Source organism: Poromitra crassiceps, assembly GCF_964638095.1.
Source record: "Poromitra crassiceps genome assembly, chromosome: 1".
In the NCBI taxonomy this organism is placed as follows: Eukaryota; Metazoa; Chordata; class Actinopteri; order Beryciformes; family Melamphaidae; genus Poromitra; species Poromitra crassiceps.
Genome location: NC_139623.1, coordinates 92,766,159 through 92,791,718, shown reverse-complemented (window position 1 = coordinate 92,791,718; position 25,560 = coordinate 92,766,159). Strand labels below are relative to the sequence as shown.

At 44.2% G+C, this 25,560-nt stretch overlaps 1 protein-coding gene across 1 annotated transcript in view; it reads left to right on the top strand.

Moving 5' to 3' along the window:
- Positions 1 to 1,031: 1,031 nt before the first annotated feature.
- Positions 1,032 to 25,560, top strand: part of LOC310785956 (low-density lipoprotein receptor class A domain-containing protein 4-like) — a gene marked incomplete at both ends in the record, with an annotated part of 84,762 nt that continues 60,233 nt past the window's right edge. The window contains one exon of the mRNA XM_083647137.1: positions 1,032 to 1,125. Within this exon, the coding sequence (XP_083503263.1) occupies positions 1,032 to 1,125 (94 nt within the window). The remainder of the gene's footprint in view (positions 1,126 to 25,560) is intronic.

Below are 25,560 nucleotides of genomic sequence, written 5' to 3'. Positions count from 1 at the left end.
AATTCTGTGATTACCATTAACGATACAAGTCACCATTTTGATGTGGCTATGACGTCAACTCGGACAAAGCGGAGCTCTGGATGATTCCCGAATTTCCGAGCTGTAATTCTGACCTGGACAACCGTTCAATTCACTTTTTACAGGTCGGAAACAACTTTTTTCCGGTGGTCCGAGTTGTCTTGAACAGGGTATAAGACTCGTGCAGGAAAGGATAATGGAGAAACAAACAAAATGGAGAGCAACTTGCAATATGCATGCAATTATGCATCCATGTATCTAGTGTTTGTTTATGGGATCCATGTCTAATTTACAATGAAAACAAATCAATACAATCACCAGCTGAACAGAGCGCTGCTGACATTATTATGGCAATTCAACTCATACTCATTCATATTCATTTTATCAGCATAAACTGTGGTTCATGCTGCTCTTCTACTATTTCAAAAGCTTAATGGTGGGAGCACAACCTTACTAGGCTACTTCATAGAAAATTGAGACATTCCCAGTCTAGTCGTCTAGTCGGCATTGTACCACTTTGTTGGCTCGCTAAACTTGTAATAATGACATTTCCGACAGCACTTGAAGGCAGCCCCTCTCTCTCCCGCTGCCTGGCCCGCCTCCGGAACTTTGTGATTGGACGGAGCTGCTGTCAGTCTCGCGGATGGGCGGGGCTTCGGTCCGCTGTGTCTGTTCTGCTGTAGTGTAGGAAGGACAACTGTTCTCAGCGGCGGAGGAAGGGACGGAAAAACTGTACAATGCGTTAGCGAGAGGAAACCAGCGGCTCATCCCCAAATCTCTCCCTCGCCTGGCTCTCCTCGCCTCGCTGTCCGAACTGAACCGCTCCGAGAGAAACATGGCGTGAGAGAAACGAGGAGACGAAGCGCTAAACTGTCGGGATTTACTCGTAGCGGCGGACTGTGCTGCCGCCGCCTGGAAGTTTTTTGTTGTTTTCCCGTCGGGGGGCCCCGACGGTGGCGGTGGCTGTGGCTCTCTCCCCGGCGGCGGAGCGGTGTCCCGGTCTGCCCAGCCCCATGCAAAACCTAACGGCCCCTGGCGGCCCCGGGAACCCCAATGTCACCTGCTCCTGCAACTGCACCGCTTCCCAGCCACAGGGCATGGAGATATGTGAGTACCAGAACGTTAGTTGGCTTTCTGCTGACTGTAAAAACCTGCCAGCCAGGACAGTTGCTGCCTAATCCGTTTTATGAGCACTCACCAGTGGAACAACAGAAGGGCAGCAAATCAGACTTATTTACGTTCACGTTAGCTCCAATGGTAAACGCATTTTGCAGTTAAATAACGAAAATTCATGATACTAATAGCCTATTCCTATAAGGGACTTAACAGTATGTGCTACTCAATAGTGAGTTTGCAGTGACCGTATAGGACTGAATGGTATTTGTATTTATTCATTTAGTGTCTGCGGCACACAAGAGTTTGTGGTGACCCTATCATACTTCGTGGTATTTTTGACCTCCTATGGCATCCTATATAACATTGTTATTGGGACCTGGCTACGGTGCTCAACAGTGACCTTATCTTACTTCATGGTATTTTATTATCTCATACGGTATCGCTATGGTATTTCGATAATATTTGTATTGTAGAGGCATGTCGTTTTGCTGTAATATGTGTACAGTAGCCTACGTTGCCCTTCTAAGATGTATTGCAGCTTTTTCTTCAGTTTTTTCCACTCGGGCTCTTCCATTCTTTTTGCCACAGCTATTTTCCCCTCACGTCTCAAGTTTCCTGCTTTGCTTTTTGCACAAGTTTCCTGTCATGATGGTATTATTTTTGTTCTTTAACCTTGATTGTGAGAGCGTTAGCCCTAGCCCATCCTAGCTGTGGATATGCTGTGAGGGATCACCACAGAGGGTTAAATAGTTTGCCTGTCAGCGCAGACAGGAAACGGTGGAATGGTATGTTATGTCTGTCTGCCTTCTGAGTAGCCCAGATAAAAACTATCATTATCAGCTCTGCCCTAATGCTGCTGCCTGCTGGATCCACTGCAGATGTTCGTCTTTATGACGGGAGCAGAGTGCTCAGAAAGCAGGCAGACAAGAGGAACACAAGCAGCCAGACAGGTAGAAATGCAGAGGCGGACAGATACACAGACAGCATACATAACCAGGCTGACAGATATGCAGGCAGACAAAGGCAAATAAACAGGCAGACGGCTGGGGAAACGAAGAGTCGGATACATAATGCAGACAGGTGGGTAGATTCATAACCAGCCACCCAGACATGTACAGACAGAGATATAAACCGAGAGGCAGGCAGACAGACAGACAGACAGACAGACAGACAGACAGACAGATCGACAGATCCATAGCCAGACAGGCAAACATATTGACAGGCAGACATGCAGACACACAGACAGACAGACAGACAGACAGACAGACAGACAGACAGACAGACAGACAGACAGACAGACTTACAGACAGACAGACGGACAGAGTTACAGTGATGTGTAATTTCCATTGGGGCTGAGGCCAGGCCTGGGCAACGTGAGGTGAACGCAGGATATTAGATTTAGATTTGGCAGCAGGGCATGGATGCACTGACGCCACATTGTAACCAAGAAGTGTGTGTCTGTGCCTGTGTGTTTGTGCGCGCGCACGTGTGTGTGTGTGTGTGTGTGTGTGTGTGTGTGTGTGTGCACGTGCGTGTGTGTGTGTCTGGTAGACTGACTGCTGTTCCACATTCGTTTTCTGTGGCATCATCATGTGTTGGTGGCCAGGAAAGACACACGCACACATATAATGATACACATACGCACACATATCCAGGCATGAATTCATGCATCCACAGCCACACACTGTTACAGCGCAGAGAGAGACTCTATTGGATAATACGGTAGAATCTCATTTATCCAAACTGCTGCAGACTTCTAAACTGACCGGTTTACCAGACGCACATAGAGAACTTAGCAGACTTCTAAACGGACCGCTTTACCAGACGCACATAAAGAACTTAGCAGACTTCTAAACTGACCGCTTTACCAGATGCACATAGAGAACTTAGCAGACTTCTAAACTGACCGATTTACCAGACGCACATAGAGAACTTAGGAGACTTCTAAACTGACCGCTTTACCAGACGCACATAGAGAACTTAGCAGAATTCTAAACTGACCGGTTTACCAGACGCACATAGAGAACTTAGCAGACTTCTAAACTGACCGCATTACCAGACGGACATAGAGAACTTAGCAGACTTCTAAACTGACCGCTTTACCAGACGGACATAGAGAACTTAGCAGACTTCTAAACTGACCGCTTTACCAGACGGACAATCGGACATAGAGAACTTAGCAGACTTCTAAACTGACCGCTTTACCAGACGGACATAGAGAACTTAGCAGACTTCTAAACTGACCGCTTTACCAGACGGACATAGAGAACTTAGCAGACTTCTAAACTGACCGCTTTACCAGACGGACATAGAGAACTTAGCAGACTTCTAAACTGACCGCTTTACCAGACGGATAATCGGACATAGAGAACTTAGCAGAATTCTAAACTGACCGCTTTACCAGACGGACATAGGGAACTTAGCAGACTTCTAAACTGACCGCTTTACCAGACGGACATAGAGAACTTAGCAGACTTCTAAACTGACCGCTTTACCAGACGGACATAGAGAACTTAGCAGTGACACAAAAAATTGTGTCAAATGAATGTAATCGTTACATGCAGTGAAATGCAGTTTTCTTTTCCTGCAAATTCATCTGTGCAGTCAGTGCGTCTCAGAAGAATATGCGTGTGTTTGATGCTTTTGAATACATGCTGGCCTGCCATTTCCAATGCATTTTACCACATCTGAATGTCTCAATAGTTGGAGGGAGCTCGATTCACAAGTGGTTTGAAATAGCTGTGTCCTACTGTAGTGTAGTAGTGTACTTTAGTGTACTGTAGTGTAGTACTGTACTTTAGTGTACTGTAGTGTACTGTAGTGTACTGTAGTGTACTGTAGTGTACTGTAGTGTAGTACTGTACTTTAGTGTACTGTAGTGTAGTAGTGTACTGTAGTGTACTGTAGTGTACTGTAGTGTACTGTAGTGTAGTACTGTACTTCAGTGTACTGTAGTGTAGTAGTGTACTGTAGTGTACTGTAGTGTAGTACTGTACTTTAGTGTACTGTAGTGTAGTAGTGTACTGTAGTGTACTGTAGTGTACTTTAGTGTACTGTAGTGTAGTACTGTACTTTAGTGTACTGTAGTGTAGTACTGTACTTTAGTGTACTGTAGTGTAGTAGTGTACTGTAGTGTACTGTAGTGTAGTAGTGTACTGTAGTGTAGTAGTGTACTTTAGTGTACTGTAGTGTAATACTGTACTTTAGTGTACTAGTGTAATACTGTACTTTAGTGTAGGGTAGTGTAGTAGTGTACTTTAGTGTACTGTAGTGTAGTACTGTACTTTAGTGTACTGTAGTGTACTTTAGTGTACTGTAGTGTAGTAGTGTACTTGTAGTGTACTGTAGTGTAGTAGTGTACTTTAGTGTACTGTACTGTACTGTAGTGTAGTAGTGTACTTTAGTGTACTGTAGTGTACTGTAGTGTACTGTAGTGTACTGTAGTGTAGTACTGTACTTTAGTGTAGTGTAGTACTGTACTTTAATGTACTTTAGTGTACTGTAGTGTAGTAGTGTACTGTAGCGTACTGTAGTGTAGTACTGTACTTTAGTGTACTTTAGTGTACTGTAGTGTAGTACTGTACTTTAGTGTACTGTAGTGTACTTTAGTGTACTGTAGTGTAGTACTGTACTTTAGTGTACTTTAGTGTACTGTAGTGTAGTAGTGTACTGTAGTGTACTGTAGTGTAGTAGTGTACTTTAGTGTACTGTAGTGTAGTAGTGTACTGTAGTGTACTGTAGTGTAGTAGTGTACTTTGGTGTACTGTAGTGTAGTAGTGTACTTTACTGTACTGTAGTGTAGTAGTGTACTGTAGTGTAGTAGTGTACTTTACTGTACTTTAGTGTAGTAGTGTACTTTAGTGTACTGTAGTGTAGTAGTGTACTTTAGTGTACTGTAGTGTAGTAGTGTACTTTACTGTACTGTAGTGTAGTAGTGTACTGTAGTGTAGTAGTGTACTTTACTGTACTTTAGTGTACTGTAGTGTAGTAGTGTACTTTCGTGTAGTAGTGTACTTTAGTGTACTGTAGTGTAGTAGTGTACTTTAGTGTACTGTAGTGTAGTAGTGTACTTTAGTGTACTGTAGTGTAGTAGTGTACTTTACTGTACTTTAGTGTACTGTAGTGTAGTAGTGTACTGTAGTGTAGTAGTGTACTTTAGTGTACTTTAGTGTACTGTAGTGTAGTAGTGTACTTTAGTGTACTGTAGTGTAGTAGTGTACTTTAGTGTACTGTAGTGTAGTAGTGTACTTTACTGTACTGTAGTGGCAGTGTGGTTTGAAAAGAGCTCTTGTTTGTCGGCTGTGTTGTCATGCAGACTCGGCAAGGCTGAATAATGTAGCTCATGCTTTGATGATTTCTCTGGTTGAAGAAAAGAGCAAGTCTGTCTTTTTCTCTCTTAGCGGGTGGTCTGTCTTTTTCTCTCTGAGCGGGTGGTCTGTCTTTTTCTCTCTGAGCGGGTGGTCTGTCTTTTTCTCTCTGAGCCGGTGGTCTGTCTTTTTCTCTCTGAGCGGGTGGTCTGTCTTTTTCTCTCTCTGAGCCGGTGGTCTGTCTTTTTCTCTCTGAGCCGGTGGTCTGTCTTTTTCTCTCTGAGCCGGTGGTCTGTCTTTTTCTCTCTCTGAGCCGGTGGTCTGTCTTTTTCTCTCTCTGAGCCGGTGGTCTGTCTTTTTCTCTCTGAGCGGGTGGTCTGTCTTTTTCTCTCTCTGAGCGGGTGGTCTGTCTTTTTCTCTCTCTGAGCCGGTGGTCTGTCTTTTTCTCTCTCTGAGCCGGTGGTCTGTCTTTTTCTCTCTGAGCCGGTGGTCTGTCTTTTTCTCTCTGAGCCGGTGGTCTGTCTTTTTCTCTCTCTGAGCCGGTGGTCTGTCTTTTTCTCTCTCTGAGCCGGTGGTCTGTCTTTTTCTCTCTCTGAGCGGGTGGTCTGTCTTTCTCTCTCTGAGCCGGTGGTCTGTCTTTCTCTCTCTGAGCCGGTGGTCTGTCTTTTTCTCTCTCTGAGCGGGCGGTCTGTCTTTTTCGCTCTGAGCGGGTGGTCTGTCTTTTTCTCTCTCTGAGCCGGTGGTCTGTCTTTTTCGCTCTGAGCGGGGCGGTCTGCCTTTTTCTCTCTCTGAGCGGGCGGTCTGTCTTTTTCTCTCTCTGAGCGGGTGGTCTGTCTTTTTCTCTCTCTGAGTGGGCGGTCTGTCTTTTTCTCTCTCTGAGCCGGTGGTCTGTCTTTTTCGCTCTGAGCGGGCGGTCTGCCTTTTTCTCTCTCTGAGTGGGCGGTCTGTCTTTTTCTCTCTCTGAGCGGGTGGTCTGTCTTTTTCTCTCTGAGTGGGCGGTAGGCATGGGTCGATATCCGGTTTTACCGTTCCGGTCCGGTGTACGAGCCGGAACCGGTTTGATTCCATGCAAAATGTCTGAACCGAGATTTTTCATTATGCCAGGAACTGGTAAATTAAAACGCAAATTAAAAGGCAGCCTCAGCAGCCTATGCTACAGAGTAAAAAAAAGTGGGCATGGCAACATAAGGTGAATAGAGGCCGAGCAATTTGATTGGACAAGAGGGATCCTAGCAGTGCTGATATTTCACGATAACAGCACTGGCGCTTGACTGTGTGCAGTGTTTCCCACAGGATTTTGAGAATTTGTGGTGGGGGACCGCAGACCCCCTTAGGGGGGTGCGGGGGCATCCCCCCCCGCGAGATTTTTTTAAACATTTTAAAGTAAAATGCATGAATTTGGTGTACTTTGAGAAAGCTTAAGAGCAAAATTAAAAGGCTAGATCTATGAAGAACATGTCATCATTACTGTGCTGTGGGTTTACAATGACAAACTAAATTTCTCCCTATAGGTCAGGGATACTCAACTTGCATTTCATTCGTGAAATGATAGAAGGCGAGGGGCCAGTTAATAAACAAACAATATACATTTTTCTGTAGCGGATTGTAGGTTTTTGGGGTGTCAGCCGGAGTTTAGGCTGACAGTGTTGTGCACACCGGATAGTTAGTTAGGTTAAGTTAGTTGGGTTAAGTACATAAGTGCCTGGGTAGCGAGCAGATGGCGGTATTTGACAATTTAGCAGCTAAATCATAGATTATTGAAAGATATTCCATATTCCAGACTGAAATGCTATAACAGAAGTATTGGCCAGAATGACATGAACATTTATTGGACACTTATTCAGCGGATATCTTGCATGTTGCGTTCAGGTGCACTGTAAAAAAAAAAAAAAAATTTTTTTTTTTTTTTTTTTTTTTTTGGTCAACATCTTATTGTGGCGGTCCAAATATTATTGTGGCGGCCCGCCACAAATTCCTTTATGTATGGGAAACACTGGTGTGTATATCACTCTGCTTCACAGCTCTAAATCATTGACTGTAATACATCCATGGTGTGAGCCTTCTCCAGCCTGTTAGCTGTTGATTTACTCCACTAAGTAAAACCGTTTTCAAAATATGCGTTATTTTGATCAACTGACCTTACAACGGGGCTCTATAGAGTTACGTGTGTCTAAAACATCATAAAGATAACGCTGTTTCTGATAGTTTGCTAAAATACTAGTGCTAATCTGTTAGCAAGCTATCGGCCGAGCTTCTTCTGCTGCTTCTAATAGCTTTGCAGCAGACTAGATGCCTTGCGGGACATTGCTGCCTCTCACTGGTTGGAAATATTACTGTTTCTGCTTGCTTGGTAACTAACACTAGTGCAATCCTGGGGGAACAGTTTTTGTTGGCGGAGGAATAATAGACAGAAATCATCAGTTGTCGCAAATTACTTGACAAAAATGCTATTATTACTTGAATAGCTTTGTTTATGCTGTACAACTGTTGTATAAAAGCAATATCACACTCGAGGTCGTGCTGTTGTTGGCTAATATTGATTCTACGACCGAATCACAGCCGTGACGATATAAGCCAACAACAGCACGACCTCGAGTGTGATATTGCTTAAAGTCGAGCTGAACCCAAAAATGACTTTTCTTTTCTTTTAGTTCAAATACCTGGGTATGCAGTGCACCTATTTAATAATGTATGCAAAAAAAATCACAAAAATCTAATTTCTTTAGTTTTTCACACTTTTTCACATCAAAAGTTCATTTTTCAAGATTTCATTGATAACAGTAATGTACAGTTTGCTGACGTCACCTAGTACTATCAAATTTCTACCCCATTTCAACCAATCATATCACGACATGGCAGCTGTCAATCAAATCTTCATTTCAGGATAATTTTCTCTTCCAAAGAGAAAGAGAAAATGGCGCCTAGTGCCTGTCATCTGGCAGAATTCCTATCCCATAAACGAACTACTAACTTGGCCAATTGTATGAAACATGAACAAAAAACCAAAACGGTAATGTCTAAGAATGCAAAGAAATGTAACTGGCTCGTTAAAATTCCAGGAATATCGTATTTACAGCAATAGCGATAAAGGCTTGAGAGCCTGGTTGTCAGGGGTCGCCCCTCGGAGATTCCAGGCGGGCGGGCAGCACCCATGCATCGGATTGTCCGCTCGCTCCGCACGAAGCAGCTGGCTGCCTGGTACTCCGCGGATCCCACTCGCGTAGCACGACAACACGCTGAATCCCACTCGATTTGGGGGTGGAACAGGTCATGATTGGCCAATGCCAAAGCCAGTGCCCATAATTGTCAAATCAAATCATCGACACCTGGCATTGTGCGGCTTGTGGTCCGCCTCTCAACCCTGTCATCTCAGACAAGATTTGTTTGAGTCTCCGACGCTCGCGCTATTGCATTCGCCTCCGGTTCACTTCGAGTTGAATGAACATGGCTCTTACTGAGTTTGACTCTAGCTGTGACTGTGTTTGGATGCATCGTGTAGTGCAGTTCTCTCTTGGCTGTGGTGTTACAGTCAGAGGCCTGAGGCCAAACACCACTAGATTGGATTATATAGTCTGGTTGTACACTTGTGTAGATCACGCCCTGTAGCCATGTCCTCTCTCACAGAAGAGGCGTTGTGTTTTACAGTTTGCTTACTCTGAGCTTTTTCTGCTGACATTTGTTGTTGTTTTAAATCTAATTTTGTTGGAACATATACTATTTTGTATGAATGTAGTGTTTGCAGTGTAAATCACTAGGGGTGCACCGATCGATCGGCAAGCAATCTGTATCGGCCGATTTTGACCTCAAATATGCGATCGGCTGATTGCCGATATTTCGGCTGATTGCCGATATTTTTTTATATTAGAAATACAAAAAAAAAACAAATACAAAAAAGCCCTATCACTAATCAGGCTTTCCAACGATATAAAATACAATGCCAATTGGTATTATTAAAGGGGAGAAATAATCGAACCTAAAATAACGTTTCCAAACTTTTTTTGAGGAGTTTATATATCGTGATCGGTGATCGGTCGATGATCGGTTGGGCAGATATTTCCCATAGGCGATCGGTGATCGGTGGCAAAAAAACGTGATCGGTGCACCCCTATAAATCACCATAGGCTGGTACAGTGCCACTGCCAGAAATCTCAAGGATAACTACCGTAAATTCCGGACTATAAGCCGCGGCTTTTTTCCCGTTTTTTGGCCTTTTTTGCCCCCTGCGGCTTATATAACGGTGCGTCTTATCTATGGATTTTTTCCAAAAAAAAAAAAAAATCTCTCTTTTTTAGCACTCTTTCTAACTATAAATCCACTTCTGTTTTAATTTCCTCTCTTGCCCTCTTTTAACAACATAACATAACATAACATAACACAACACAGGTAAGCAGAAAGAAAAAGACGAAGCAATCACGCCATGAATGAGGAAATGACTCACCTGCTGGAGGCTGGAGATACACCGCTTGGGCTAAACTTTTACTCCGTGAAACACTATCGATTAAGTCCGACATCGCTCAGAGGTTTTGAGCAGCTTGAAAACAAGTTTGAAAACGTGCAGAAGTCCATCCACTCACTCACTAAAGAAAATAATGCAACCGTGAAGAGTTTCACTCGTGTCCAGCCATCTGGCCGAGTTAGAGCCGAAGTCCCGAACACAGTGAGAAAACCTCCCGAAGCTGCTGCTGCCTGCTGCAGCGGGGTGCATATTGTCCGGCCAGCCGACCGAGAGGCATGCGAGCCGGGCACTATTAAACAGTTGGGGTGTGTGAGGTGGCTGGCTGTGGAGGTGGCGGTTTCTCCTCCTCCTCCTTTCTCCCGCACACCGGGCGCCTCGGCCACGTCCAGACCCCGGCCTGCCACCGAGGGCCATCTTCATCTGCCTACTCCGCTGGCCCGACCGTCAACTCATCCTCCAGGCTGCGGGGAAGAAGCCCCTCACCGTCCGCGTTGGTGCAACAGAAACGCGCAACATACAACAGCATCATCGAGTCAATGGATATCGCTTTGGCGTACTGTACCCAGCGAGACTCGTCATAACCATTGATGGACAGCGGCGGAACAAGAGCTCAAAGTGAAACTGCCGAATATCTTTTGAGTTGGACTGGTCAATAGTACTGTGAGTAACTAAAATAAAAAAATAAAAAACGGAATTCTCTCTTCTTTAGCACTCTTTCTAACTATAAATCCACTTCTGTTTTAATTTCCTCTCTTGCCCTCTTTTCACCACACCGCGGACACTGTGTGCACTGTAAAAAAAAACAAAAAATACCACAATGTGTGATTTTGTCTGGGGATTAGTGACCTGACTTTTGTTTTGTTGAAATGTTAATAAATGGGAGCTTCCCCAAACAGCCATCTATTTCCCGACAATCCCCTCTGTGCACGAAGCCTTTCATATGGTAATTAAACATCAAAACACCCGCGGCTTATAGTCCGGTGCGGCTTATAGAAGAAAAAAATAGTCACCTTTGAAGGTGCGGCTTATAGACCGGTGCGTCTTATAGTCCGGAATTTACGGTACTGACAAGTTATTTAATCTTTAGTATGGACTAATCCTGTCTCTCTTAAAGAAGGGGAAAATCTGTCAGTGGTGTCAGATAGTTTCACTTGTTTCTGATTAAAAATAAACTTGCGACATTTCTTGAAACTAGTTGGTTTTTCTCCTAAAATTGTCAATTGATTCAAGAAGATACAACTTGTTAATTCACCTATATAGAAACATTTTGCAGTGTAGCTTCAGTACAGTAGTTTTTGTTTCATTATCATCATTGCAGCATACTTACCGGTACATATTTTTTTAGGCTCAGGGGGTAATGCTTGGGTCCATGTGTTACGGACTTGAGTGGCTGTTTGTGTGTGTGTGTGTGTGTGTGTGTGTGTGTGTAACAGTTAGCCTGTGTGTGTGTGTGTGTGTAACAGTTAGCCTGTGTGTGTGTGTGTGTGTGTGTGTAGCCGTTTTCACACATGCGCTTTATACCGGGAAATGACCAGAAAGCAGTGTAATGCCTTCGTGTGTGAAAGTTGTTTTCCGGTATAAGCGCGACCCCGTCATCGCGGACATTTCACCACTTTGGAGGTTGTCACAAGAGCGGTATGTCTGCTTCATGTGTGGGCGTGCCGATTTCCCCCCCTCCCCTCTCTGCTCGCTCTCTGGCCAGTCCTTCAGTCCGCAGCAGCAGCCCGACACAGGACAGACACAGCGAAAATGGCAGCGGCTTGTTAGAGTCTGAAGCCGCCCAACGCTTGTAGAGAAAGCAAATGCACGAAGCGAAATGTGGAAGTATTTTGCTTACGTTGCTGACAGCGAAGGCAAGCCCGGACACATCAAACGAAGCCAGTCTGTAAAAAGTGCTTCAATGCGATGCAGCTGAACGGATAAACATCGAACCAGCCAGGCTATTTCTCTCAGACAGGGATCCCAACTTCTTTAAAGATTTCAGTTCAAAGACTGGTTAGCGAATGTGAAGGATACAACATGCCCTCTTAAGTCAAACGAGTGTGATTTATTGTGTGACAAGCAAACAACTTATTTCACCATCAGAGTTTTGCCGACCCCCAAAATAAGGACGATTCCCCATCCAAGTGCACACATCACTCCCCTGCAGTGCCCCCCCCCCCCCCCCCCCCAAATACAAGTATTTTCGCTGCTATTTTCACACATGTGAGTCCTCAGGTGTGAAGGGAAATTCCGGGAAATAGCCAGTCTTGATTTACAGGTAATTTCCCTGTCTGTATGTGTGAAAACAGCTTTAGGCTTAAAGCCGTTTTCCCACATGCGTACCGGAAAATTACCTGTAAGTCAATATCGGACATTTCCCTTCACACTTCGGCTCGCGCATGTGGGAATCTATCAGCGAATTTGCCTGTATGTTGGGGGGCGGGGGGAGGGGGGAGCTTATTTGGGGGGTCGGCAAAACTCGAAATAAGTTCGCTTGTCAGTTGTCACACAATAAATCACACTCGTTTGACTTAAGAGCAGCGTCAAGCCGCCAGCGTAATAAACACAGCCGATTTACCCCCTCCCCTCTCTGCTCGAGAGCAGCAGCCACACAGGACAGACACAGCGAGAATGGCAGAGGCTTGCAAGCTGCTCAACGCTTGTATGTATGTAGAGAAAGCAAATGCACGAAGCGAAATGTGGAAGTAGTTTGCTTTGATGTGCGCGAATGATTAGATGATGCACTTTGAAGAAGTTGGGATCCGTGTCTGAGAGAAATAGTTGCTGGTTCGATGTTTATCCATTCACCTGCGTCGCGTTGAAGCACTTTTTACAGACTGGCTTCGTTTGATGTGTCCGGGGTTGCCTTCGGAAATCAGCAAGCTGACATACTGCTCTTATTAGGCTATCACAAGATAATTTCGCCAGTTTGCTTTAATGTGCGCGAATGATTAGATTATGCCCGCTGGAACATTAAGCAACGTGTGTAGGCTACACCTCGCCCATGATTGAAGGACCGCTGTCGCGGAAAATGACTGGACCCGTTTCCACTTGCGTCCCCTTAAGAGCATACCGCTCTTCTGACTGGCTCGAAACTGGTGAAATGTCGGGGACGACGGGGTCGCGCTTATACCGGCACGACGACTTTCTCACATGCAGGCATTAGACCACGTTCCGGTCATTTAGCGGTACAAAGCGCATGTGGGAAAACGGCTTTAGTGTAACAGTTAGCCTGTCTGTATTTGTGTGTGTGCAACAATTAGCCTGTGTGTGTGTGTGTGTGTGTGTGTGTGTGTGTGTGTGTGTGTCTAAGTGTAACAGTTAGCCTGTCTGTATTTGTGTGTGTGCGTGTGTAACAGTTAGCCTGTCTGTATTTGTGTGTGTGCGTGTGTAACAGTTAGCCTGTCTGTATTTGTGTGTGTGCGTGTGTAACAGTTAACCTGTCTGTGTGTGTGTGTGTGTGTGTGTGTGTGTGTGTGTGTGTGTGTGTGTGTGTGTGTGACGTGTAACAGTTAGCCTGCACTGCAGCCCGGCCAGCCAGCCAGACGCATGGAAACGGCCTCAGCTGTAATCCTGTGTATGAGTGGTGTTAGTGTGTAGGTGGCAGCAGGGTCATCTGTCAACTACCTTAGGCCAAACACGCACGCGCGCGCACACACACACACACACACACACACACACACACACACACACACACACACACACACACACACACACACACACACACACACACACACACACAGCTACTTGTTGACTTTCTCTCTCACACACAGACAAGCAAGAGCACACACAGGCACAAGCACACACACACATCGCATCATCCTCACAAACACACACACACACACACACACACACACACACACACACACACACACACACACACACACACACACACAGAACCACACTCAGGCGGCTCAGCCAATATTTACCCTGCAGTCTCCAGCCAGACAGCCAATCCAATCTCTCTAAGCTCTTTGTTGTTTGTTTGGGGTTTGTTTTTTGTCTCTTTTTTGTTTGGTTTGTTTTTGGAGGTGTTGTTGATTTGAAATTAATTTGGTTTTATTTAGTTTATTATTAATGAATTCTAATAATGAGTCTGGAAAAAGACTACAAGTCTAGTTCTGGGGCTTTGGGGAAGGGAGTGGCAAACAACCAAAATAACTGCATTTTTTCCCTTCTCCCAGACAGATCTTTGCGATCAGTGCTCCTGTAATTAATTTCACAGGGAATTTCTAGAGTTGGTTAGTGTCTCTCAATGGAGCCTTGTTTAGGTTGCCACCTCTCCGGAGCTGAAGGTGCTCAGTGAACAGTGAGACTGAACTGCAGGGTTAAGAAAGAACTCCTTGTCTTAAATAGAGGGGGGAGGTGGCGGGTCCCAGACCCTGTTTTTACACCATGGAGGTGACCTGGAGTTGCACTGTGCTGACCAGGTGACTAGGGGTGGGAATCGTGGAGTAACTCACGATACGATATGGTCACGATACTTGGCCCTCGATAACGATATTATCACGATACAGCGATTCTGCGATAATCGATATATTGGAAGAAATTTAACCTACGATACATCACGATATCTGTGTAACTGAAAAGAAAAAAATACCCCTAAAAGGCAAGAAGCAGGGATTATGTATTTATTAGCAGAATTGACATGAACTCTCTCAGAGTTCATTCACTCACTCATACCATTTTCGATACCACGGAGGAAAAGTTACACATTAAGTCTTTTTATTATTATTATTAAAACAAGAAAACCTATATAACCTACCTACCTATATAATTTCTAAAAGTAGATATTAATGATCAAACATTTCCATTCATGTAGCCTACAGTATTTATGTTTTTGTTTCAACTACAAACATAAATAAACGTCAACTTGAAACTATGTTTCAACTACCACACACAGCATAATATTTTAGCCTGTTTATTTAAAAAAAATCTTTTTTTAAATAAACATATCGATACTTGGTGCCAGTGTATCGATAATGTATCGCAAGTGGAAATATCGCGATACCGTGAGTATTGATATTTTGTCCCACCCCTACAGGTGACTTTAGCTCACGTTGCGTTTCTGGGACAGTCCTACACTGCAAAAAATACCCATCTCATCAAGTCAGTTGAAGACAGTGTAGGAAATGTAAAAATATTTTGGGGCAACTTTTGCTCCCATTGTCTAAAAAGTGGGGGCATTTACAACATTTTGGGGGCACAAAAAGTAACTAATTAGTGCTGATGACTGATGAGTGCAATAAGGTTCTGAGTTTAAGTCAGGATTATGAGGAAAAAAGTCAGAATTCTGAGAAAAAAGTCAGAATTCTCCGATTAAAGTCAGAATTCTGAGCAAAAAAGTTAGCATACTGTTACATGAGACATCAATGATGATGTTACTGATAATGTCACGGATGAGGTCACTAATGATATTACCAATGTTGTACCAAAGCTTTACCGTCCGGGGGGTCCATACATTTTTGGAACGTCCAAGTGGGGTCACAACAAGCCAAAAAAGGTTAGGAACCCCCATGCCTTGTGTGAACAACAGCACTGTTTGTGTGAGTGTGTTGTTCTTCTGTTTGTGTGAGTGTGTTGTTCTTCTGTTTGTGTGAGTGTGTTGTTCTTCTGTTTGTGTGAGTGTGTTGTTCTTCTGTTCGTGTGAGTGTGTTGTTCTTCTGTTTGTGTGAGTGTGTTGTTCTTCTGTTTGTGTGAGTGTGTTGTTCTTCTGTTCGTGTGAGTGTGTTGTTCTTCTGTTTGTGTGAGTGTGTTGTTCTTCTGTTCGTGTGAGTGTGTTGTTCTTCTGTTTGTGTGAGTGTGTTGTTCTTCTGTTTGTGTGAGTGTGTTGTTCTTCTGTTTGTGTGAGTGTGTTGTTCTTCTGTTTGTGTGAGTGTGTTGTTTGTGTGTGTGTGTGTGTGTGTGTGAGAGAGTGTGTTCTTCTTCGTCTTCTTCTGCCAACCAGCTTGTAGGTGCTACTGAGATGGAAATGGAAATAAAATTAATTGAATAAAAAGAAAACAATCAAAATCTTGAGGGCAATCTTTGCCCCTGGATCATGGATCATGATCCTGGATCCTGGATCTGGATCATGAATTTTGGGGGCATTCGGAGATTTCTTGGGGGCATTTTTGCCCTTGCCCCTTGCTAAATTCCTACACTGGTTGAAGAACTGTTTTCACCTTTTATCACCATACTGCTCTATTCATAGCTTTCAAGGGGCGTTACGTGCTGCCGGGAACGCCCACCTGACGGTAAAAAAAAAACTTGTTCATTCCGCTGCCAGCCGAGTCGACTAGTTTCTCACGCAGTTTGTTCAGCCGTTTGTACACACGTCTTTGCGGCCAACATTTCATCAAAGGTAAGCTCAAGTAACGTTACAATAATGATTAAAATACCCCGTTAACGTTACTTGAGCTTACCTTTGATGAAATGTTGGCCGCAAAAACGTGTGTACTTTGATGGTAGAAAAAAAGCCATTTGCCCTCCCCAGCGACTGAACCACGTCTAATCGCACAAATCTACAACCTCCTCCTGTCTGAGTTTTCTTTCTCCGACGGGATTCGGTAAAAGCACAAGCCAGGCGTGTCTCCTCGTCGGTTAGTGCAACCGATAGCACAACAGGTATCCGGCATTTTGGCTGAACAAACACAGCGTGAGAAACTAGTCGACTCGGCGGGCAGCGGAATGAACAAGTTTTTTTTTTGACCGTCAGGTGGGCGTTCCCGGCAGCACGTAACGCCCCTTGAAAGCTATGAATAGACAGTTTTCACGGAATTGTCAGTCCTGCTCTGCTTCTCTTTTTTTCTTTTTTCCTGTCCATAGGTTGAGGCCACATCTCGTCATAGACGCTGGTTTAGCTGGCTCAGCCTGGCTGGGGGCGTGGTCAGGGTGGGGTAAAAAACCCAGTTCTATCCATTCAGCAAAGTTAGAATTTAGCTGCTAGCCCAGCCCAGGCAGACACGATCAGGGATTTAACCACCGCAGTAAACACACATCTGAGCAGACGTCTTGTGTTCTGCTCTAGAACCCCCAAACCTGTAGTTTAGAGCCGCAGCACCGTCTTTTGGTGAGTCAGCCCATGAGATATATCGGCGGTTTTACCCCACTCACGTGCCAGCCGTTTCACATTTTGTGGGCGTTCCCAGACATGCAGACTGTCTCTATAGCAAACACTGCAACAGGAAGTAGTAGTAGTAATAATGATAATAATAATAATAATACATTTGTGTCATTTCGTTTTCTAAACAAATCTGTCAAACTAGATGAATGACAGAATGTTTGACAGTTATTGAGAGTTGATTTGAGTTAATGAGTTATTAATTTGAGTTAGTGTGGACCAGTGATGTCACTGGTCCACACTTTAACACTCAATAACTGTCAAATTAAATGACAGACTTCAAAACCGTTTACAGTTTTCTGATATACTACTGATGTTCTAATGATACAAAGCTGGTTGAAAATGGGCGGAGTGTTCCTTTAATGTCGAGCCCTGCCATAGTAAAAGGTGATTCTGTGAACCTACCTACCAAGTTCGGTAGCGGCAGGTCTTCTTATGTTTGGGACCAAATCGGCTTCCAAATTGGTGACTAAATTGGGTGGACAAACCCTGTTATAGGGCCTGCGCCCTGCGTGCGCCATTATCTTGATTCTCGTGAAGTGATTAGGCTTTTTTCAAGACATTGTCACTTCAAGAAAACTGGTTTAGCAGGGCTCCATGTTAACTTTTTAAAGTGGTTGCCGGAGTGGCAACTTGGCAGGAGCTTTTGGTTGCCCGAATAAAAATATGGTTGCCATTTTTAGTCGCCCATGCCTACTTAACGCAACAGAAACGACAATAAGGCTGTTAGGCTACTAGTTGTCAGCTGCAGTGCTGTGCGGGCAGGATGGTATGTCAACAATATGACCGCGGTGACCGTGAGGATACTGATCGAATACTATCTATTCATAGCTTTCAAGGGGCGTTACGTGCTGCCGGGAATGCCCACCTGGCGGTCAAAAAAACAACTTGTTCATTCCGTTGCCTGCGAGTCAGTCGACTCACGCTGTTTGGCTTTTTTTTCTACCATCAAAGTACACACGTCTTTGCTCTTTGCGGCCAACATTTCATCAAAGGTAAGCTCAAGTAACTTTACAATAATGATTAATACCCCGTTAACGTTACTTGAGCTTACCTTTGATGAAATGTTGGCCGCAAAGAGCAAAGACGTGTGTACTTTGATGGTAGAAAAAAAAGCTATTTGCATTTCCCCTGCCCAGCGACTGAACCACTCGCACAAATCCACAACCTCCTCCTTTCTTTCTCCGACGGGATTCTGTGAAAGCACAAGCCAGGCGTGTCTCCTCGTCGGTTTAGTGCAACCGATAGCACAACAGGTAGGCTATCGGCACTTTGGCTGAACAAACACTACACAGCGTGAGAAACTAGTCGACACGGCTGGCAAGTTGTTTTTTTGACCGCCAGGTGGGCGTTCCCCGTAACGCCCCTTGAAAGCTATGAATAGGCTAACTGTAAGCTGAATCAGGCTGCTTCATGCCATGGTTTGTTTTTTGTCAGGTTTTCTTCTCCTTGACAAAATTATTTTTTCATTAAAATATATTTTTCTCATGTTGTCAGCTTTCACTCACTTTATTTCCTGCTTTTTTATGTGGTGCAGAGATCAGATCCCTACTGGATGCGTATCAAGCAGGGCTCGGCCTTCTAGTGTGTTTGTATGGTGTTTTGCCAACCAAATGTCTAATTTCACGAATTTTGTTTTACTTTTCCCCCTAAATCGGCTTGACCAGCACACAGTGTTTTCCCAACATTATTTTCTGGCGGCCGTGCATGCTAGGTTTGTAGGAATCAAACTGACAACCCTTTAAGCTACAAACACTGTGTATAATGCAGCCCAGAACAGCTCAGTTCAGTTCAGCTGAACAGGTCAAGTTGAGATGCCGACTTAACAAGTCCAAAGAAGGATTTAAAAAAAATCCTATCATCCTTCCACTTGTCCTAGCAGGGCCACCGTAGCTCAGTGCACCAACCAGAGCCAGCATCCACATCATCGTCACTGGCTGGCTGCTGCCTGGGACTCCCTTTGTGTCTAGGTTCTGCACCCCCGCCCCCAACACACACACACCACGAACCCTACCCTGGTTCCCAAAATGCCCTTGGGACCGGGGCAGATTTGTAGTGCTTGTGTGTTTGAAGACAGGCCATCCGTCAAGTGTGTGTCAGTGTTGGGGGAGGTGATGGGGTGGCTAGTTCTCTGCCGGCTCGGTCAACATCTATTTACACTGAGTTTGACTGTCTGAGATGCTAAAGAGCTTGAGTGAATGAAGCAGCTTCACTGTCTGCTCTGTGTCTCCTGACTGCATGTCTCTAGACATGGACGGGACATATTACAGTCAGTCAGCGTGCTGCGCCTCTAGACACACAGTGGCAGACAGTACACAAGCACTCTATGCTTTCTGCCCTGTAGCCAATTTGTTTTTCCCAGCATTCAGACCAATGAAGTGGCTGGCATGTTTTATTAGCCTTTGTGAATGCTCTCATCTTTGCTGCGTGCGTCTCGTCTCCTTCCTTAGATGAAACAAAGCAGCCATTATTGCTTTTAAATAACAAATGCTGTGTCACATAGTATGAAACTCAACAAAACAAAACAAACAAACAAGCAGAAGTGTCATGCCGCCCGCTGTTTGTCAGATTTGGGGTAATCCGTTTGTGTGTGAGAACACCCAGACAGTAGAATAATGATATATCTCTTCCAGTGGTATTCCGGGGGTTTCCTTGGATTTTGGTAAAGTTGCCAGTGGGATAGCATTTGTGTGTGATGGGGGGGGGGGGAGGGACCACGCAACAGTCTTTATTGTGGGGGAAATAGTGCTATTAGGTGCCATTGTTATGCTCTAGTGCAGGAAAGACATTTATGGTCATGCATGCAAATATGCAACGTAAAATATTTTGCCAAATATTGCGACACGGTGACGTTGAAACTGTCAAACACAGGAAAACGCGATGTGTCATCTAACATTTAAATTTGCAGTGAATATGGTGGCATCTATCAAGACAAGAAACAAGTGGTGGTGTAGGATCATCATGACGTGACACTGACAGTGAACAAGCTGAGAGCTATATGACATTGTGATTTTTGTTAGTTTATCATTTGGGGTGGTATCATCCTTTTTGAAACAAATGCTTTATTTACTCAGCCTTAACTGATCACAAAGGGCTCATATGTATCAACACCCTCTGAGACTGTTGAAATAGGACTAGTTTTACTTTAAAGTCAAAGCCCCATTCAGCAACCTTTCCAAGTTTCGCTATTGGAGAAACGGCGCCCTCTGGGTGCAATAGTATATCGATATCAATATCGGCGTTCAAAGTCAACAAAACACGCATACATGTGACATCGGGTACTCACCACGTGATGAAATAATAATCCATAGTTACGTGAAACGTCATTTTTGTAGCAAATCCACACGGAGTTACTTCCTTGTTTTACTGAACACAGAGCTTCCGCTGTACACAGCGCATGAGCGGCATACCGCGCATGCGCTGTCTCCGGGACGCAGGCACAAAATGGCTTAGTGCCAGGAGAGGCCTTTGAAGGGCGGTGTGGGACCAATAGAGGCGACATTCTCCCTCTTAGAATACACTGGATCATATTAAATGATTAAAAAGCTGTTATATTAAGGTGAAAAAGTGACTGATTGGGGCTTTAAGGTGAAGTCATAGCAAAATGTAAAGACCGTAGTTGATGACATCTAGTAATTGTAATAAGTCACAATATTTAAGTGGAATGGAGTTCTTTGTCAGTGTTATTTGTTGAAGAAGTGTCATACATACATACCACTGAGATAAATAATCTGGACACAGTGACTCCATTTCCTTTCATTATGCAGTTTGAAGCCAAAATGGGCCAAAACTATTGTACCCGATTCTGCGCAGTGTGAGGTCCCCGCCCCTAGCTCTGTCAATATGGCACTTTAACTTCTATTAATTTTTGTCTCGCCAAAAGTAACCGATGTAGATTCCCACTATGAGGTCAGTTTATCAAAATGACGCCTGTATGGAAATCTGATTTTCGTTGTTGGAAATCAGGAGGAACCGGGGGGAGTCGTTCATCTCAACAGCCAGACTCCGAGCTGCCGAAGCTGGGCAACTTCACATCGTCATACGGGGGAAATTATCCCATGAACTGATCTTTGCAGCTCTGTGTTGATTAGCTACTTTCCATGGCATTTTGATGGCTTTATGATTTATTCCCTTTCAGAACAAATGTTGGTTTAACAGATGAAATCTAACTGAAGCCGGCTATATAGCGTTTACTGGGCAGCCCGGCTAAATAACGCATTTTAAGTCTTAAATTGAGTTCTGGAATTGTTGTGGTCTCCTGGTGCTTTTTTTTTCCTTTTCTTTTTTTGGGCGTTATTTGGTGATAGAAGTAAGCCCAGTTATGCTGATCAGCAGTCTAATAGTTGTGCAGGTATTTTTCATGTTTATTTCAGTTGCAAAAGTGGTCTTATGTTTAACTTTAACTGACATTAACAAGGTATTAAAAAGTCTTATTTCACTAGTAGACACTAGAAAACACAATTCTTCTGGGATTGTGGTATATTCACATTTCTTCAGGAACGTGCTTATTGGTCACACACATCCCTTTGACTGATAGACCGGACCTCCTGCCTTTCCTTTCTACTGTCTGACATTCTGACCCTGTCTGATTCTCAAGTGAACAAGCTATATACAGTAGGTGGCATTTCTAGGTAAGAAGTTGTAATTAGGCTGTCTGAAACCAGTTTGATACATAAATTCACTGAATTTGAAAACTTTCTAGGTACCTGGTTATGGATCATCTTTGAGGAACCATACCATGGATCCTTTGGTGGGTTAGGGTATCCCTAGTCTCACTGGCCAGCCTCCCCTCCCTACCGTGAGAAGAGTCTGGCGGCGCAGGTCTCCATTGTGGGATTGCGCTTGGCGGCAGTGCCCTTGTTAAATTGTTTCCAACAATCCAACTTGCCATTTTCAGCGTGTAGCAACGAGCTAGCGTGTAGGTTTCTGCCGTTAGCTTGCTAGCTAGTTAGCGTTGTTGTTTTCACTGAGGCGGCAGGGCACTGTTTACAGCGACACACAGGGAGGAGGAAGCGGAAGCCACTCTGATTGACATGGTTGGAGCCAATGACAGAGCTTGTAATAAGTGGGGAGCAGACATCCGGCCGCGACTGAAACAGTCGCTCCAATGGGGAGCAGCTGTAGAGCAGGGGAGGGCTTATCCCAGTAGCCTGTTTCCGTGCAGCCAGACGACTCTCACAGAAGGGAGAGGAGGCTGGCCAGCGAGACTAGGGTATCCCATAATACTTGCACCCCTTCCAAAACGACAAAGAAGAATGGAGCGAGCCCCTATGGCGGCGCCCACAAAGCTTCCCGCATCAGAAAAAAGTGAAACAACGTTGGCTAAATAACAAACATCTGTCACTTTCTTTTCATTTTTATTCTAGAATAGTCAATAATGTCAACCTTTACTTAATTTCAGTGCAGTCAGATGTTTGTACTGTGTCAGGAAAGTTGACAATAAAAAAGTTTGAACAATAGTAGGAAGCATCTTACCTGAGACTGTTCTGGACAGCAGCCGGCTAGTTAGGTTGCTAGCAGCTAACGTTAACGTTAGTTTAGAAAACCCGCTCCGCGTGCCCCAAAGCAGGACATACTGTACAGCCAGGAGGATAGCACCATGCAGACCTTCAAGTGTAAGTGGAGTTCATTTTAACTAGGGATGGGCGCGAGTACTCGGGTACTCGAGCACTCGTTCATAACGTCAGTAGTCGAGTAACGTTTCTGCTGTTCGGGTACTCGCCCCACTCCCCACCCCTTTAAAAGTGGTCTATCTACGCACGCATCGTCATGTGGATCTGGCAGCATGAACTGCACGGGCGTCAAGTCAGCCAGAATGTACAAGTACGTCATCCACTTTGTTGCTTTCAAACTAAAATGCTTATTGTAACGTAACCTTATTTTGATTAATGCGTTACAGCCTCAGTTTCACGCCATATAACATCACAACGAGTATTTTGATACAAGGTTTGCTGCTTCATTCGTTGAAATACCTTTTGTCCTCCAACGTGCATCAATAAGCTATTTACTCTTGTTTAAGTAACATTATTTTGAAACTTTTAACCGGAAGTTTTCCAGCTCATCCTGAAAATGGTGGCTAGAGATATTCGAGACGCATGCTTCTTCATAGCGCACGCCCGATAAAACTCATTCACAACTTTGCACTAGTTTACTGACTACACTGTCATTTCCCATAACGTTAGTCACAAGAAATGTGGAGAAATAATCACTTTTTGGGAGACAATCGCTTCATGGTGAATGGTGATGTTCAGCTGCAGCTGTAACGTTAATCACACTGGTCAGTTTTCACTTTTTGGCAGAACACCGGACCTTGTAATCCGTGGATTTACGTTAGTGTAACAGTGATCATAAAGTAAAATGGATGATACTGGACAATGGACATGTATTGGAATTGAGCCTTCGCTTGGGTTGTTTCACAACATTGTCCGCTCCGAAGCACAAATGCCATCCATCCAACCATCGGAGATGCTGTCTGAGGTAGGCTTTACGTTAGCTTAGCGTCGCCTCACCTAATATCAGTCAGTCAGTCAGTCAGTCCCTCTCCTCGCATGCTCCAGGTAGCGCTTTCTCCATGCAAAAATGCAAACGTTATGTGTGAACAGCCCCACACACAGCAGATTACCCCTGCTCCGTCATTACCATAGTAATCACACAGACCCCCCCCCCCCCCCGCGCGCGAGTACTCGAGCACTCGTTCATAATAGAAGGAGAGTACTCGACTATTTAAATTGCTTAAAATGCCCATCCCTAATTTTAACCATCCTTTATTAAATGACAAGCTGTCATTGCTTAACTCATTCACCGCCAATGACGTCTTTGACGTGTTATCAGCAATGGCCTTCCCCGCCAAGGACGTGTTTGACGTGTTTTTGTTTTTATTGGTGCAGCGCCTGCAGCAAACACTTGCCCAGCCTGTCACACAGACACAGGTCCCTGCCTTCAAAGGGTAGCCGACAGCACGCGATCAAACACATACCGCAGCTGTTGTTTTGAAATTGAGCAAGAGGGAAAGCAGAGAACGGGTAACGCTTCCTTGTGCAGACAGGAGAAACGCCATTGAAACGCCGAGCTGGAGTCGCCTTCCTCTGTGCCAGCCAGGAGAAAACGGGAGAAAGTAATCAAGAGATGTGTTTGATCATCGGAGGAATGAGGAAATGATCGATCAGTTTGCGAGGGCGGTGAGGACGTGTTGAATAGCCGAGGGGAAAACGGGAACGATCATAGATATGACAGGGAGACATGGACGAGGACGGTGTACCAGAACAAATCAAAATAAACACAGGAACAGCTAGGCAGCAGCGGGCAGAAGGCACTCACAGCAGCCCGCTGTCCTTCTCAAGAGCTCTTCAGTTGGTTCATGAAATCGCTGGGCTGCTCGCCCTCCAGTGTTGCTCCTGGCCAATCCCAGCGCCACAGGGCGTGGTTATTGCTTATCCTATGTTGGGTTAGAAATCTAAAAGGGGGATCGTGTGTGTGTGTGTGTGTGTGTGTGTGTGTGTGTGTGTGTGTGTGTCTGTCTGTGTCTGTCTGTCTGTCTGTCTGTCTGTCTGTCGGTGTGTCTGTCTGTCTGTCTGTCTGTCTGTCTGTCTGTCTGTCTGCACACTCACACCGAGTAAACTGTATTGTTGAATGTAAAAAAAAAGCACTTCATGTGTGTATATATATATATATATATATATATATATATTTTTTTTTTTTGTCATTTGTGTCCTAACGAATAATATTTACATGTCTGATGTCAATACAGTTCAAAATAAAAGAATTGAGAGTGAGTTATGCCTGAGATTGTGCCCTTTTACAAAAATGCTTTTTTCTCCCTTTTCTCTTCCCAGACAGGCTTTTTTGGTGAACATGGGGTGTATAAAAAGGGTTATAAGTAGAGTACAGAACATGCTAAAAGCTAACTTTCTTTTTGGGGGTGAAAGTAGAGACTTAGATCTTCATTTCGAGGTATTGGACATCACTGTAGTCCTAGTACAGAATTTACTGTGGGTCTTGAAAGATGACCAAACATTATGGAAATACTTGGCCTGTGCCAAAAATGCCAGTCAGATATTGGCAGTGAATGAGTTAAGTAACATTACCAATTTGTTTGTCAAATGCAACACTCTCGTTAGCTTGGTTTCACGCTTTTAATTTGAAGGCCGAAATGGGAAATGGTGTGATGGTAGATTAAATTGACACTGGTCTGTCAATTCAATCATTTCACACGTACCATTTCCATTTCTCGCCTTCAAATTAAAAGTGTAAAAACAATTAAATGTTCGCCTGTGAAGCCTCGAGCTGTTTGGATTATAATAACATTAGAGAAAACAGCCATCAGCCATGCCGTTTTATACTAATTTATTGCCAAATGCTTTGGGAAACAACTTCATCAAGCTTGGTCAGAAAAGGTCTGTCTATTCAATGGAATATGGTCACGTGTGATGCTACCTTCAAGACTGAAGCAAGTTATTTTTTAATCACCAATATTAAAATGAGATACCTACCGGTAATTAAACAATCATCTAGTTAGGTAACTAGATGATATTAAGCTTCCTTGCATTACAGACACAACCTGTATCTCGTGTTTTCTTTTC